General features: G+C 46.4%; 1 protein-coding gene across 1 annotated transcript; it reads right to left on the bottom strand.

The window, feature by feature from the left end:
* Positions 1–199: 199 nt before the first annotated feature.
* Positions 200–12,384, bottom strand: vit (vitrin). The gene is made up of 22 exons (XM_068741254.1): positions 12,245–12,384; positions 12,045–12,110; positions 11,732–11,888; positions 11,508–11,641; positions 11,348–11,425; positions 10,867–11,046; positions 10,321–10,365; positions 10,131–10,169; positions 9,991–10,041; positions 9,426–9,488; positions 8,871–8,933; positions 7,385–7,459; positions 6,885–6,950; positions 6,451–6,513; positions 5,051–5,113; positions 4,820–4,867; positions 4,303–4,368; positions 3,468–3,615; positions 3,285–3,388; positions 2,095–2,321; positions 1,498–2,011; positions 200–993 (listed from the first exon to the last, which is right to left on the bottom strand). The coding sequence occupies exons 1-22, from the start codon at positions 12,276–12,278 to the stop codon at positions 815–817; spliced, it is 2,463 nt and encodes an 820-aa protein (XP_068597355.1). The 5' UTR covers positions 12,279–12,384; the 3' UTR covers positions 200–814.
* Between the last annotated feature and the right edge of the window lie 3,689 nt (positions 12,385–16,073).

Raw genomic sequence — 16,073 nt, 5'->3', positions numbered from 1 at the left:
ATATTTAATGTTTCGCAAACTGGCACCATGAAAGAGAACTGAATTAGCGATTAGCACTTCCTGTTGACCGTAATCCTGTAGATTGGATTTACAAACGGACCTCAAAGTGTTCTTCATTTGATTAGAATGAGTGTTTTTAGATTTACACAGATCCCGGGGATCAATCAATCAAGAGAAATCAGCCACTTTAAAAATCACTTAATTTTCTTTATTTTATTAAAAACTGAAATATATGTACGAGAACAATTATCTGAACAAAGGACTTTAGTATGCATATATGTACAACCAGGACACAAAGGAAGAAAGTCATAAATATTCTTGCAACAATGCCTGTATTGTTAAAAGCTCAGAAAGCTATCGGGGGGTGTGATGGCAGAAAAATGTTTGTGTTCTTGGAAAGTCTCACTGCTATTTTAACGATCAAACAAGCAGTTAAATTAAACCGCAGTGTTGATAACAAATAAGTTAAAGAAGCTTACATGATTGTGCCAGAAGAGGGCTAGGGCCATCTAAGAGGGATATTCCCCAACCTGGCAACCCAACTGTTTCCATATATAATTAACATGAATAAACCCCATAGTTACAACTTACAAGCTCTTTCTTGTAGTTGCTTATGAGTGCAAATATTAAACGATTATAGTTACCCAACACAACCAGCACCACAGTGTACCTTAGCTGTCGACGTCTGTGTAAACCCGTTTACATGAGCATCTCCTGCGTATTTAGGACCAAATGTTGATTCTCCTTAACTCGCAATCCTTCCTGTGCAAATACTGGGCAACACAGGAGTACGTTTACCCCCCCCGTCCCATCTTCAGTTCCTGGGCTGAGAGTTGAACTCCTGGCAGATGTTGTGGATGATTTTGGGCACAAATTTGTAAAGGTTGTCAAACTCATCCACGAAGAAGGAATGCTCCTTGTCCGGGTCGGTGGCGATGTACTCCAGCTCGTCCTGGGCGGCCCAGGCGATGCCGATGGAGTAGGCGATCACGCCTAGGTCACGGAAAGGGACAGCGGATCACACACACACACACACACACACGAACACGTGATGGTCACGTCAAAGCACACCGCACGACGCCTCAGTGTCGCCTGAGACAAAGGTCATTTCCTCCAAATCTAGTTTTCATCAGAAATGTATATTCGATTTATTTGTCTAAATGATTTCTAAATGTACGACGGAGTATTAGGGCCACACTAAGATCTTTTTATTTACATTACAAGAAAAAGTCATATTACAAGAATAAAATTGTAATATTATGACTTTAGCCTCATATTATTACGACTTTAATCTCGCAACATTATGACTTTTCCTCATAATATTGCGACTTCTCGTAACATTGCGACTTTTTTTCTCGTAAAATCACGACTTTAATCTCGTAATGTAAACAATGTTTTTTTCTTAGCGTGGCCCTAATACGTTGTATAAATGCAAGAGCGCGATCGCCGCTTTACCTCACATTATTTTTCTCTTTCGGTAACTGGTTGACCTCTTACCTTGACGATGAACAGCGAGGGCGGGTGCTCTGACGTCATCGTAGGAACGCCCATCAGTGATGACAATCATGATCTTGCGCTTGTTGGGTTTCGACTTGCTGAAAAGCTGATCTGCGGCGTAGGTGATGGCCGCCCCGGTGCTGGTCCCGCCGCTCCAGTAATTGATGCGTTTGATGGCGCTCAACAACTCGGCCTTGTTGCTGTACTGCTCGAAGGCGAACTCCAGCCTCTGCTCGTAGGTGTACTGCACCGCCCCGACCCGCGTGTCCGTGTCGGAGATCTCGAATTCCCGCGTGACGTTGGCCACGAACTGCAGCACCGTTCGGAAGTTGCTGGTTCCCACGCTGCTGGAGCCGTCGATGACGAAGGCGATGTCGTTGGCGTTGAGGCAGGTTTTGCTGCACACCAGGCGGTCTGTGTCGCACACTCTCTTCACCAGAGGCTGCACGGCCTTCCGCAGAGAGAACCAGCTGCTCACGGGCAGGGAGAAGAACCCGCTTGTCCGACACACAGCCTGTAAAGCAGACGACACACTCCGTTTCACACCGGGGGTACTAGAACGAAGCCCTGGAGCATCCCTGTGAGCCCTGCGGCCACCTTATCGACAAAGTTGGCTTCGACCAGGTTCTGCTTCTCGTTGTCATCGGGGCCCTCAATGGTGACGAAGAAGATGTTGATGCCAGACTCCCGAGCGAGCCGAGACGCTTCCTCCACCTTGTCTGTGGGCCAGCCGTCCACCAGCACCACGGCCACGTTGGAGGCCGCTCCTCGGTTCCCGTTGGCGTCGCTGAAGTACTGCTTGTTGATGTAGCTGAGGGCCTTTCCTGTCAGTGCGCCAGGGGGCAGCAGAGAGACACTTAAAAAAGAGGCTAAGCATCCCGCACTTATCAACTCTGGTCCGCGGTGGGACATGCAGGAATGTTCAGGGAGCAAATTGTTTTTCCAAATAGATGGCAAGTGAATAAGATACACACGGAATCTGGAATATGTGGAATGAAAGGACTTTTGTACAACAGTTAATGGAAAATGTTTAGTGACAGTAAAGATTTTACAAAACGTGATGTGTTCCTCGTCCTTTTTGTCATTTAGTCACAAAGAGCCAAGTACAACAACACAGACCTCAGGATGTGGAGCTTCCACTTTAAGTCATCGCTTTTGGTTTGGAAGACGTGCTTCAACCGACCAACATGTACAGAAACAGCCATCTATAAAAACTGCTGCGTGCCACAGAGAGACTTTACATGGCACCCCGTCGGCCTCTGCAGGCCTCCGTACACACTAAACAGCTTCAACCCTCCGTCAGCAACACAAAACTGCGACGTCCTGTCATTCAGCGGGTCACAGCGGTATTGGTGGTCACGTGATGGCGAGAGAGGAGCGACTCTAGTGAAGCGTTTACAGCCACTCACAGCGTCGAAAGATTAGAGAGCGTTTCTGCACAAACAGCACAGCTCGTGTATAAATAGAGTGCTGTAAAGCTCCAAGTGGCAGTGGATGCACGCCGACACGCCAGCCAAACAGAAACACAACCCGGGCCTGCTGAACGTTGACCCACACAGGCTGGTAAAGCCAAATACCTTTTGGTTAGTGCAGAAGAAAAACACGGCTCACAGACAACAGGGGTGTAATTTAGCAACACGGACTCGGAGCAAATTTAGATTTAATTCCATCCTTGCATGTGAAAATGTGCTCCAGCAGTACACCATGTGTAAATTGTACCCCTTTCACTTTCACACTTGTGTTTGCAGCCATTTACTGCAGCGAGCAGCCGGCAATGTTTCCCTCACCCACGTTGGAGAGACCTCCCTTCTGCACAATCTTGTCTATGGCTGGCTTCACCTCCCTGGAGCTGGAGTAAGACTTCAGACTGATCTCTGTCACCGGGTCATCTCTGCAGACAAAGTAGGCAACCATGTGTTGGGTTTACATTTAAATATATCAAAAATATTGTAGAAAAGCGATGCCGTTACCCGTATTGGATGATCCCCATCATGGGTCCAGCCAAACCCACATCGATGGCCTGAGCCACCTCAGACAGGAAGTCCTTCTGGATCTTAAAGCGTCTCTTCCCAATGCTCCAGCTCCCGTCCATCAGGAACACCAGGTCCACCTTACAGCCTGCAGGAACAGGACACGTCACATTTCTATACATCGTCGTCTCACAACTGTAAGAGTGAAGAACGAGCACTGATTATAACATGTGGTTTTAAATTGCAAATATGTTAGTACAGAGATAACAAAAACAAAAAATGTAAATGAGGAATATAAATAAAAATAAATGTGGGGAATGTTTAATAAGCATCTGTTAACAGTAAAAAATAAGACAGCAACAATCCCCCTTAGGGAGTCTTGCCAAGGGAATAATAAAGTTCTCTCTATTGTTTTTTTATTGTGACTTGGTTTCTAATTTTGTTTTTAGAAAATAATTTAAATTTGCATTTTAGAAATGAACAAGACACGTGCATTTGAAAACATTTGCATGGATAAATAGTAATCAAAATTAAATAAAGATTTATGTTTGTTTTTTTTATTTCCCTAGTGGCTTGGATTTTCAAAACAGTGTTTTTTAAATCTTTGTTTCAGGGTTTGCACTTTGTGGACAGTCCCTGCACACTTGTCTGAAAACCAGATGCACATCGTGACCAATGATATTTGTCATTTGTTGTCCACCTATCTCAGCATGTAAGCATGCGATTTGTAGCTTATACATGACTAATGGGATTAATGCAGGAACACTGAGATGACAGTGGTGCAATAATCAGATATCAAGTCTGCACAATGATTTTGAGGATGGGAGGTACATACTTGGGTCTCCGTGGGACACGGGTTCAGGTACTCTGGGTACAGGTTCCTGCTCTCTCACATTGAAGCCTGAAAATGTTAAAAGTCTTTAAAGCAGTTATTCAAGTGCATCATTTCTGTGAAGACAATTTTCACACGTTTCACTTAAATAGATATTGACGTATTCTCAGAATTAAAATGTTATATTCTCCTCATGCTAAATGTGTAAATGGAGATATGTTGTCCTACCTACATGTTATATTATCTGACTAAAAAGCTTACAGTTTTTGCAGAATCAACATGACGTCTGGTAAAGTATCCGCCGAATGTGGTGAATTCCCAGATGTCCAACTTTCCACAGATGCTAAACCTTAGTTGTGGAAAATAGCATTTGCTTTTATCCTCATTTGACTTTGAATGAACCTCTAGAATTACAGGCTGAGTATGAAGCCAGATGCTTTTTTTGGACTGCCTTACAGTAATCCAAGGACTTCCTGGCAAAGTGACTTTTTCAGGGGGCGGAATGGCGACGCAATCTCACCTGATTCACGCAGGTTTGCTTCTGGCCTCCAGGGGTCCACTGGCTCCACTGCACAGATGACATCATACGATTTTGCATTAGCACAAAAGCAGGAAGAAACTAATCAACCATCGGTGCTGAAGTAAAAAAAAGGGAGGCGGCTTATTTCCTTCTATGTTAATAGAAAACAGGAGTTAAATCGGTACTTATTGAAACATACGGGTGTTTGTGTCCATGGTAACCACTGCTCACCTCGCATGTGGGTGGCGTCCACTGGTACTTTACGGTTGCCGTCGGAGTCAGTGGTGCGAGGCACTAGAGAGTAAAGGCATCGGTGACACACATGGCTGTAAACGCATTGTGACATCACAACCTGCTCCCACCAGCACCACGCGTCGCTGCGTTGGAAGTGTTGGAGCTATTTTTGTGCAATCGCACACACAGCAAGTCCCTTTAGTCAACATCAAGCAACAAAACATGTCGACTATTAGCTTAGCGTAGCATAAAGACTAAGAATCACTGCAAACAGCCAGCCTGACCAGCATATTTAAAGGCCCATCTACATACAGCTGGGACTTTTTAAATATTTAACCACTAATAGAAAACTATTATTAGTTATTTTATCATTATATTATTTTGCTCACTCGCCGAGTGTAATTTCGTTGTCGTACCGTACTTATACTGTGCTGGCAATGACACTAAAGTCTAACCCACACTGTTTACTGTCAGTGCAATCATTCCTTGTTGGGCTCCAAGCCAAACCGACAGTAAATGATCTCCACTCCGCGCTGAGCCTGAAGGCACCATGGAGTGTCATAGCCTGTGTGTGAACCTGGTGCATTCACTGCCCCTTGTGTTAAGCACATCATGTGAACTAGTTGTCAGTCCTTTTGTTAGATTTGTACCAAAATCAAATTATGAAGTCAAATAATAACCAGATATTGTAACAATCACACAGAGACAGACTTTATTTTCTGGTCTTTGTGCTAAGCTAAGTGACTATTAGCCTACGTGAGATCGTCCTGATATTTGATCCTTTATTATAGATCCTTTTTTTTTATCGTGACACCGGCTCATCGCAGGGCTGCATGAAAGACACATTTGGACAATTTGGTTGACCAATTCACCAAAGCTGCCTGTTTTCAGAGGTGGGAGCCGGGAGGAACCCGGAGAACCCGGAGAGAACCCGGAGAGAACCCATGCAGGCACGGGGAGAACATGCAAAATCAACACAAAATCCACAAAATGAGTTAAAAACACACATCAACTCTGATTCACTTTTACTTTTCATGGTTGGTGTATAAAGATACCAAGAACAATTTAGAACCTTTTGATGATCCAGATCACCATGTGGACGGTGTAAATCTAATTAGGAGGGGAATGAGCTTTTGTAGTTATTATTATTATATTAATAGTAGTAGTAGCAGTAGTACGTGGCGTTTTAGAGTAGTGCATAGTCTCTTTAACATAAATGTACAGGGTAAATTAAGAAACAACACAACGGCTGTCAGAAAATTAAATCATGAGGTCCCAACTGTGAAGTTACGTGAGGGGTGAAGAGAAAACAGAATTACAGCCTCAGTAAAAAACAACAACAACCTGAAGCCCAAGACTTGTTAGTTCCCAATAAAGTAAAATAGAGCAACACTTACGGTACGGTCCAAAGTTATAAAGCCAGCGCTCATATTCTGAGATACCAGGCCTGTGATCCCAAGCTAGAGGAGGATGTTGTAAAACCCGTTAGTATTCCCACAACTTCAAAGGGAAAAGCACACACTTCCATGGTTGTGATTGGTTCACGTATTCTTTCCAACCAATCCCAGACCAATGGAAACAACAGCTTTGAGCAGGATCATCACGTCTCTCTCTCTCTCTCACAAACCCTGGGCCCTTCTCTTCCACACACACAGGAATCTTTCACATGGCAGGCATGCGCTGAGAGGCACAGACGGAGCCAGTCAAACACACCCTTTGTTAGCAGACAGCTAACTATCTCACCCACTCGCACTAGCATGCTGTGTTTGCACATGCAATTTAAATCCAAATTGCAGTCGCCGCCCGTTATGAAGGAGTTAGCTTGACTTACCTGTGACCTCAGGTGTGTCTGACTCACTCCATGTGTATCCTGACTCTGGAGCTGCATGACTAACATCTGAACGTACGGCAGAGAGGGCGGAGCCATCAGAACGACAACAGGTGCATTTAGGTGCTTAATGATGCCCTTCAAGCCAAAGGACTTCCCATCAGCCCCTGCTGCCCCATGTGATTATTAATTCCGTCACGTTAGCGTGCTAATACGGTAAAGATGGTGAACATGGTTGCCCGCGGATGTTAGCGTCGTTATTGTAAACCATGAACGCATTAATGCATCCATGTTGTAGACATGTCATCTGGCTGCTGTTAGCATGTAGCTCAAAGTTCAGATTCAGAGCAGCATTCAAAGGAAGACATTGCTACACTCACCTTAATAGAAAATGTTCTCTTACGCCATTGCCATTCAGTTTGAAACCATAAGAAAACCATTACATTTAAGACAAATACGTTTGTGAATCGCTGACGACAGATGGTCTATATTGTCTTTGGTACCTGTTGGTCTTCGAGCTCCGGGGAACCAATCGGGATGAGGAAACGAAGGTGGGGGCCAATCCCTTCTGGGAAAAGCTGTGCAAGGGGGGGGGGGGAGATCGGAAAGCTTTGTTCAGGAGAAGCATCAAGGAGGAGCATACTCGTGACCTCCCCTTCACCTTGAACATTAGTAGTGGGGGCGTGCTCGAGATGTTCAGCCTTGTCAGACAAACACACAGGAGTCACTCAGACAGCGAGCGGCCGAGTGACTAAAGGTCGGCCACTCGTTTCACCCGCTGGGGTCGAGAAGCAGAGGTATCCCAGCTGTCTGGGAAAAAACATCTTTCTGCTTTTCTCTGAGGTTCCCATCCAGTGAGCAGGACGGACAGCGACAGTCCGGCCAGCAGGCCAGTGAAGCATGGGAGGGAGTATTATTCTAAACCAGGGACAGTGTAGATAGTAGGACGTAGAGATTAAACGAATCTGCTGCTGGTCGAAGGCCTGCGCTGTCCACCAGACAGGAGTGTTGTTCTTTCTGATGAACTAGGCGCTTTAAAAAGGATTGGACTCAACTCTGCTGATCATGGACACTTCAACGATCACTGCGGCCAGAAGGTCAGAGCAGGATCAGGGGGTGCACCTTCGTTTGTAGCTCAGGATCGATCAGAATCTGCATCCAGCATGAGCAAAATGAACAAAACGAACAAAAACAAGAGTTTTGGGGTTTTTTCTCCACGAGGCTTTGTGGTTGTCAAGCAGGCGCATCTCAGTACAAATGAGAAGCCACAATGCTATGATCAGATACTTGATACTCCTCAATCTCAGTAAAAACAGGTCAGTCAGATAAAAAAAAAAAAATGCACTCGGAAACCGCACCGCATTTTAGAAACCGTATAAAACAATCGTCATTAAAATGGATTTAGTTCTGCCTAATTTTAGAGATCCATGGTTTTGCAATCCGCAGAGGCAAAACAAAAAGTGCATTCCTGAGTAGGCCAAACCTAGCCTGGCTTCTGAAGGTCTGGGGCTTTCTATTCCTGACAGGCCGGACGGAGCCTGGACCCAGAACCCGGTGCTGGGAGCAGCGCTGGACCGCTTGCTGCTGCCTCTGCTCTCATCTCCCGCTCTGAAAGCATTTACAACAGGCCAGACCAGATGGGATCCGCCATAAGATGTTATTTTAGCTCTGACACAGCTCGCAGTGGTAAAGATGTGGCAGTGAGACCGATAAGATCACACCCCCGACTCATCTTTGAGGCGCACCGACATACTCTCTGTTCATTGTTTTCCATGTTGGAGAGCGTCCTCTTGTGACCTTTGTCTCTGAAGGATGTGAAAGGCAACATCCCACACACACTCACACACAACGAACCTCAGTGCACCTCAGGAAACATTCCAAGCAGGGCTTTGTTGCTGTCCCTCATTGTTAGATCAGACCCGTGTCCGTCTGTGAATGTGCCTGACAGTATTGTTTGGGGACCCCTGCTCTTGGTCTGGAGATACTTACCAGGGCTGGCCTGACTCATAGCTGGAGTCTGTTTGGGTGGGGCCGACTGAACGTTGTTAAAAGCTGATTGTAGCGACAAGAAACGGGCAGAAACGGAAGAAAACGGAGGGAGAAACGGGGCAAAAGAGAGCTTCAGGTTGGAGCTTCTATCCACAAAGGCAGCTCAGCTATTTTAACTCGAGTGAAACGTGATATCAGAAGCAGAGGAATAACCGCTGGGGATATTTAGGGGACCCGTCTTGTCTCTTGTAATCTCAGGGAATGAAAACACGATTGTGAGGACATACCTGATGACAGAGCAAAGCAGTCATCGTAAAAGGAATGCTAGCGGAGTTGTCTGACGGGAGCGGATTAGTGGCGACCCTGGGGGTGAAGATCACAGGGGCTTATGGGTGTGGACGCGAGGGTCAGACTTACAGAGGTATACTGCTGCTGGATTCTTGTTCCAACAACAAAGACTCCTGGCCCCTGTGCTGCCCCTGACCCAATTTCCCAGCCAGTGTGTGTGTGTGTGTGTGTGTGTGTGTGTGTGTGTGTGCTCATGATGAGGCTGACCTGGGCCAACTGGTGAAGACGGTTGTCTCCTGATGGCCGACCTTGTGTCTTGTCTGCGCAGACCTGAGACCAAGATAAGGACACATCTTATGAAAGAAGAGGCAACAGTCATCTGATCATCAAACAGCCAGATAAAGTAACTTTATTATTATTAAAGTGTGACAGCGTTGACACCAATGCAATGTGCTTTGTCGCGGAGAAACAAATTCAATTGAATTTTGTTGTAGTCAGATGTGTTTTGCCCTGAATATCACTATGGCGACGCCATGGCCTGCCCTACCCTTAGCTGGGTTTGGAGAAGTTATTCTATCAAAGTTCAGTCATTTATAACTCAATAGAAGTTATTCCATCAAAGTTCAGTCATTTATAACTCAATAATATTTTACGTGAAACAGAACACTAGATGTGGAACACGTTGGCCCAGCGTTGCGTTAGAAGCATTTTAAAAGCAGCCGTCCACATATGGTGCAAAGATGGCATGCTGAGTGAATCAGAGCAAAGAGCAAGTGGTGAGAGAAATCACTGCAAGAACCAAAGGAAAGAAAGACACAACGGGAGGGTTTACCTGCACCGGCACGTTGTGGGAATCTATTTGGATAGGAAGTTCCTCTGAACACTTTGAAGAAATGCCAAGTTTTAGTTAAACCCGAATTCTTATATGGGGTGTAAATGTATTCCACAGTCTGTGATCGTACATCGACATACCTTTGCTGAAACTCTTTCCTTGAGCATTCTGTGATTGTCCTATACCGATATAGAATAAGAGTGTGGGCATATTTAACAAGCAAAACAAAAAAGCACATTTTGTGAAGCCAACAAGCCGTAATAAATGCATATTCCTGCACATCCAGCCAAACACTCCCGCTGCTGACCCCCTTTTCTTTGCTTCACTTACTTGGACTCACAGATGCCACAGAAGCAAGGAATGGCTGACTGCTGCCTAGACAAGGGAAAGGGCAAAAGGGTTCCAGCGTGGAGAGGGGAGAGATAATGTTACAGAAAATGAAGCAGAGGTCTGGCAGACAGCCCATCTCATGTACACACATGCCTGAACGTACTGCAGCATCGTCTACTCACTGTAGCTCTGTATCCAAAACAGGCCCAGTGATTACCGTCTGATAATGTGTCATTGAATAAAAGCATTGATCGGTCTGGTGATCAAGTGCACAGTTCCATCAGTCAGGGCCTGCACCTCATCACAGACGTGTGTGTGTGTGTGTGTGTGTGTGTGTGTGTGTTGCCGTTACCAGAAGCAATCATTACTCTTCATCGCTCAGTCCCCCCCACAAATTAAAGCTTGTTCTGTCATCAGCAGTTTTAATTACAAACCTCTAATGTCCGTGATACGTCAGCAGCCCACAGGCTGGATCGTGCATGCGAGCGGTTACACAAACCTCCACGTTAACAGAGGAGGGGCGGAGTTCAAGTTGTTTAATTTCACCTGCATCCCTGGCAGCAGCTCGAGCCTTGGTAGTAGTGGGTGGTGGTGGAGGAGGCGCCGTGGTGGGAGGCGCCGTGGTGGTGGTGGTGGTGGGCTCCGGTGTCGTAGTGGTCGTGGGTTCAGGCGATGTCGTCAGAGGCAACGCTGTGGTGCCTGGAGGGGTTCTGCTCTCCTTCGGACCTAAAAGGAGGCAGCAAAAATGTGTCCGACTGATGTACAGGGATGAAGTCCTGGACTTTGAGTGATGTCGCTAACAGATAGACGCATGTCAGTGGCAGGGCAGAAAATTAAAACCCTTCCCACCTTTAATTAAGTCCACTGAACCTATAAATCTTTAGAATTAATCAGCTGATCATTGCTGAGTGGCTCTCAGTCAAACTTTCCTCTCATGCGACGCCGGATATGCGTCCCCCCCTACTCAACGACAAACTGAATGTAATTGTGCAACAGTTCATGCAGAACACAAACGGCTTCCTCTCACTTGTTTTCACGTAGGTCGGCCTTGACGGGACGTAGTCCAGAGTCGCCGGGTAGATCACTCCTCGCTTGGGTTTCCCCACTGAAACACAGCAGAGTCAGACGTGGGCTGGAGGGCGAAGCCGGCAGAACGGTGTTTTAGGCGCCGTTTAGGTCATCATTACCCGCGACCACGAACGACTCCCGCCACTTGGGTAAAGACAGCGAGCGCACGCCGTTGGAGTTGCTGCCTTTGTAGACATTTTGCCCGGCCATCTTCTTCACTATCACCTTCCCTCCTGTGTTGGTGATGACGCCACTGCAGACGGAAGCAATTAGCAGATGGAGCCGCTGCTGGACGACAAGTCGCGAATGCTGCACAGATTGTCTTTCGCATTCATCGGCTCACTTGTGGATGGCTGCGTTGCAGATGCTGGAGATGGAGGCAAACACGGCCGTCCCGTAGACCTGCTGCTTGGCTTCCTTGCAGCGTGCGGGACATTTGACGATAAACTCCGGGAGGTTGACCTTTCCTGCTCTCACGTCGCACTCTATGGCTGGAACGACTGTGGAGAGAAGGAGGAGGAGGAGGAGGAGGAGGAGGAGGAACATTACTGTTAAATGGCTGATAATGATTTGTAATGCATCAGGAGATCGTCAGTGAATCGTGTCTGCAGCGGAGAACCAGTGGCGACTATGACAAAGAGACAGGCAACGTCTACCTTGCTTTGGCTTCTTGTGCTTTGATCCATTCGGTTTGGCCCAGCAAACAAACGAGAGAAGCAGTGCTGTGGGCAAAACAGCAAAATGGCGTGAATGTACAAGAAAGGGGTTCCGGAGTATCGGCAGCCTCTCGCACTATTTTGGAAATATTCAAATGCAGTCTCTCGTGACTTTTAACACCTGCAGAGAGTTTGCTCACCGAGGCAGATGGCAGTGAGCGACGCTTTGTTCATGATGAGTGCTGTGCCGGTTCAGCAGGTCAGCCAGATGTCCTTGTATCACCTCCCAACCCTAGAGGGAGAGAAGACAGCAGAATCTCAGAAGCATTTTCTGCTGTCTGCTTACCTGCTGAGGGCAAACTGTCCTGCAGCGACACACGCCCGGAGCTCATCCAGCCTCCGGGGTTATATTTCAGCATCATGTTGCAGTTAAAAATATCCAACGCAAACATCTCCGAGTGTGTGACACAATTGTTTGCAAGCCTCAGTCTCGTTTCATTCTCTTTTAATTTGATGTGTGGAAACTGTGTTCCACATCAAGATGGATTTACAGGAGTCACAGGAAAGGCCTCGGTGTAACGGTATAAAGATGAAGCTCACGTTGGCAGAGCTGATGACCTCATTTTAGATCTGCTGTTGTAACGATGGAACTGCTGATAACTGATGAGGCAAAGTTTCAGCTGGTGAAAGTTTCAAAAATGCTGATTCAAATATGAAAAACACCCAAATCTCAGCTCTGGGACTTCTTGGACTCCAAGAGGTTAATCTGGTCATCAGGCAAGGTGGTTTCACCCTGCTGGTGTGCAGTTGCTGTATGCATAGTGTGTCCATCTTTGAATCACCTTCCACTCTCATGTCCTCCCTCACTACGTCCATGTATCTCCTCCTGGGTCGTCCTCTAGTCCTGTTCCCTGGTAGTTCCATCCTCAGCATCCTTCTACCGATATAGTCCCCGTCTCTCCTCTGGACATGTCCAAACCATCAAAGTCTGGTCTCTCTGACCTTGTCTCCAAAACGTCTAACCTTCACTGTCCCTCTTATTGTCTCATTTCTAATCCTGTCCAACCTGGTCACTCCCAAGGAGAACCTCAGCATCTTCATCTCTTCCACTTCTAGCTCCGCCTCCTGTCTTCTCCTCAGAGCCGCTGTCTCTAAGCCGTCCATCATGGCTGTCCTCACCACTGTCTCTAAGCCGTCCATCATGGCTGTCCTCACCACTGTCTCTGAGCCGTCCATCATGGCTGTCCTCACCACTGTCTTGTAGACCTTTCCTATCACAGAGCACGCCTGATACTTTCCTCCACCCGTTCCAGCCTGCCTGCACACGATTCTTCACCTCCTTTCCACATTCTCTCCATCACTCTGCACTGTTGACCCGAGGTACCAGAAGTCCTCTACCTCCTTTACATCTATTCCTTGTAACGTCACTGTTCCCCCTGGGGTCTATTAACTGTTTAATCTGAACGGCTTTCTTGTGGTGTGATTTTACATTTAATGACGGTACTTTTAGAATCAACACACAATATAACAGGAATTGACACAGGGCTTCTCCTCATGCAGCTGAATTTCTTTTCCTTTTTTAATTATCTGACATTCATGAGCAGCGACATGATTCAGCAGGTCGATCCCTCGCCGTACAGTCGGTACTACAACTTGTCCGAGCCAAGTGAGGCTGGGAACAAGCTGGGGCAGATGCATCTCTGCAGTACAGGAGACATATGAGGAGTGAGTCACGACTACTGAAGTGAGAGAGCCACACGCTACTCAATAAAAAAATCAACGAGACCGTTTCACAGAAATCAAAGCTGCGAACGCCATAATCCCCTTCGATCGGAGACGCGCTCTCTCTCCTCCGAGTCCTTCCACAGAGAAATAAAATCATTTTTAGAAATAAATACAATTCAAAAAATGAAAACATATGTCAGACGTCTTAATTTGCGCCATCAGAGCAGAGCAAATGGCATCCTTTGACAAACACTGAGGAGTTTCCTGTACAGTGTAGTGAACACACACTCTCAACACACTCTTTCACAAACATCCACCTGCAGGATCTAAAGTAAACAGATGGAGAATGAGGTCTGGGATATCTTATCGCATGCTTTGGAGAGGGCAGAGGTCAACGAGGGCTTTCAGACTTATCACCAGCATAAATCACATACATGCCTTATCTCACACACACACACACACACACACACACAGCTTCAGGTGGCCTCTGCGATGCCATCATGATTTATTTTCCAGCATCCCCCCCCTTGTCTTATTTATGCTACTAAATCCCAATTAACTCTGTGGGGGTGAAAAAAAAATAAGCAAAATGATTTACAGGCACTGCAAAAAAAAAAAGAAAAGATGATGAATGGTTCTGTGCAGAGACCTTCTGAACCCAGCAGCTCAGACAGGCCGAATAGTTTGAGGAATTACAGCCCAATTCATTCCAGGCTCTCTTTCCCACCACCGTGTGGGCTCCATGCACAGAACCAACCAGCTGATCACAGACAAAGCCATGCCCATTGGGCTGCTGCTGCCATTGGCAGCCCCCGCAGCTTCATAAGTCAGTGACTATGATGTGCACAGCATTCTGTGACTGCTTGCACCTCTTTCAGTGTAACAGAACAAAGCATGAGCAGACCACACACACACACACACACACACACACACTTGACACCCGCATAGCCTGAGACAAATCTGATTGCTGATAAGTCATGATTCACACATTTTGAGCCCTAAAACCATCAGGAATGACTGTAGAGCCCCACGGCTTCATGGCAAAAACACAAGGACTGTATTTATTTCCTCAGCAGCACACACATTCCTTGTCTGGGGGTGTCCAGTGTGAATGCAGAGGGGGACCAAGGATGGCATGGCCTGGATTGAGTCAGTCTGACACGCACCCCAGTGCCAGGGAGAGTTTTATCTCTGCAATTACAGGTGTCAGAAATGTAAGGTCTATAGTTGCTGGATGTGCCAAGCGTTGCAGCTACAAACCATCCGTGGAGCCTTCAGAGAGATTAGACAAACGAAAGAGCCAACAAGTCTCTACAAGGTCATATCTGTAGCCGTTTGGGCTTCTGCTTCTAGTCTTTATCAAGCAGAACTGTTTGATTCACGTTAACTCCTTGCAAAGCATCAGTTCAAGCCCCAGCCTGCAGTATGTATGCTTCTGGACACACAGTACAGAGACAACCTGGGGTTAGTCAGGAAACGTATACAGAAATACAATAAAGTAAATAAGAAAGCGTCAAATACAATTCATAGAAAAATGAAGAATCCACTTCTCAGGATTGTTGGTTGTTATACTGGTTTAATTTAAAATGAAGGCTTGGTAGGAAAAACAACAAATGCTGCATCATATTTTTCAGAATGAATATTCGGAATGAATAATCATAAAATGGATACAAACTGTTGTTCAACTAAAAGAAAACTCACTTTAAAAGAAAGTAGGAATGGGAGTTTTAAAAGCGAAAGTTGTGGTAAAAGTTAAACAAACCATAAATCGGAGCAGCAGTACTTTTATATGGGGGTTGGGGGGTGGGGGGGTCAATCCTCATCAGCTCAGATGGAATTAGACAGTAAAAAAAAACTGCGGGAGAAAAGCGCAACAAAGTCGAGTCCTACAACTGGCGCGTAATCAGTTGCGCGTAATAACGCACGGTTAAAAAAAAACCCGATGATTCATGTCTAGCGGCATAAAACACGAAAAGCAGAGTTAATGAGGGAAGCTGCAGCGTTGCTGCTGCAGGGTGAACCTACCTGAGGGATTAAAACGGTCTTCCTGCTGCTAAAAGGGAATCCCGGATCCTTAATCTGCCATTGAGAAGCAACCTTGGACCATCCGGCGCGCGTTCGAGCTCCACTTGGACTTTTACTCCTGCATCCTCGGAGCGCTCATTCAAAGTGGAGGACGGGATGGGGGCCAGTTTCTCCTCGTCGTCCGTCCCACTTCAGGCTCCAAGCAGCAGTTCAGCCACCCACCCAGTCAGGAAGCCCAGTCCCAGGGAGAGACGCAGGGATCCACCAGCGATCCACCAG

This window comes from Brachionichthys hirsutus, chromosome 7 (assembly GCF_040956055.1).
Source record: "Brachionichthys hirsutus isolate HB-005 chromosome 7, CSIRO-AGI_Bhir_v1, whole genome shotgun sequence".
Lineage (NCBI taxonomy): Eukaryota > Metazoa > Chordata > Actinopteri > Lophiiformes > Brachionichthyidae > Brachionichthys > Brachionichthys hirsutus.
The sequence above is the reverse complement of the archived record's forward strand: the minus strand, read 5'-3'. Positions and strand labels throughout refer to the sequence as shown.

What these genes read in the sequence shown, in the direction of transcription:
- vit (XM_068741254.1), bottom strand. Translation starts at nt 12,278, where the DNA reads ATGAACAAAGCGTCGCTCACTGCCATCTGCCTCG. An exon ending in TGCAACGCAGCCATCCACAA is followed by an intron (nt 11,642 to 11,731) that starts GTGAGCCGATGA and finishes TTCCGTCTGCAG; the next exon opens with TGGCGTCATCACCAACACAG. An exon ending in GTCTTCACCAGTTGGCCCAG is followed by an intron (nt 8,934 to 9,425) that starts GTCAGCCTCATC and finishes CGCTACAATCAG; the next exon opens with CTTTTAACAACGTTCAGTCG.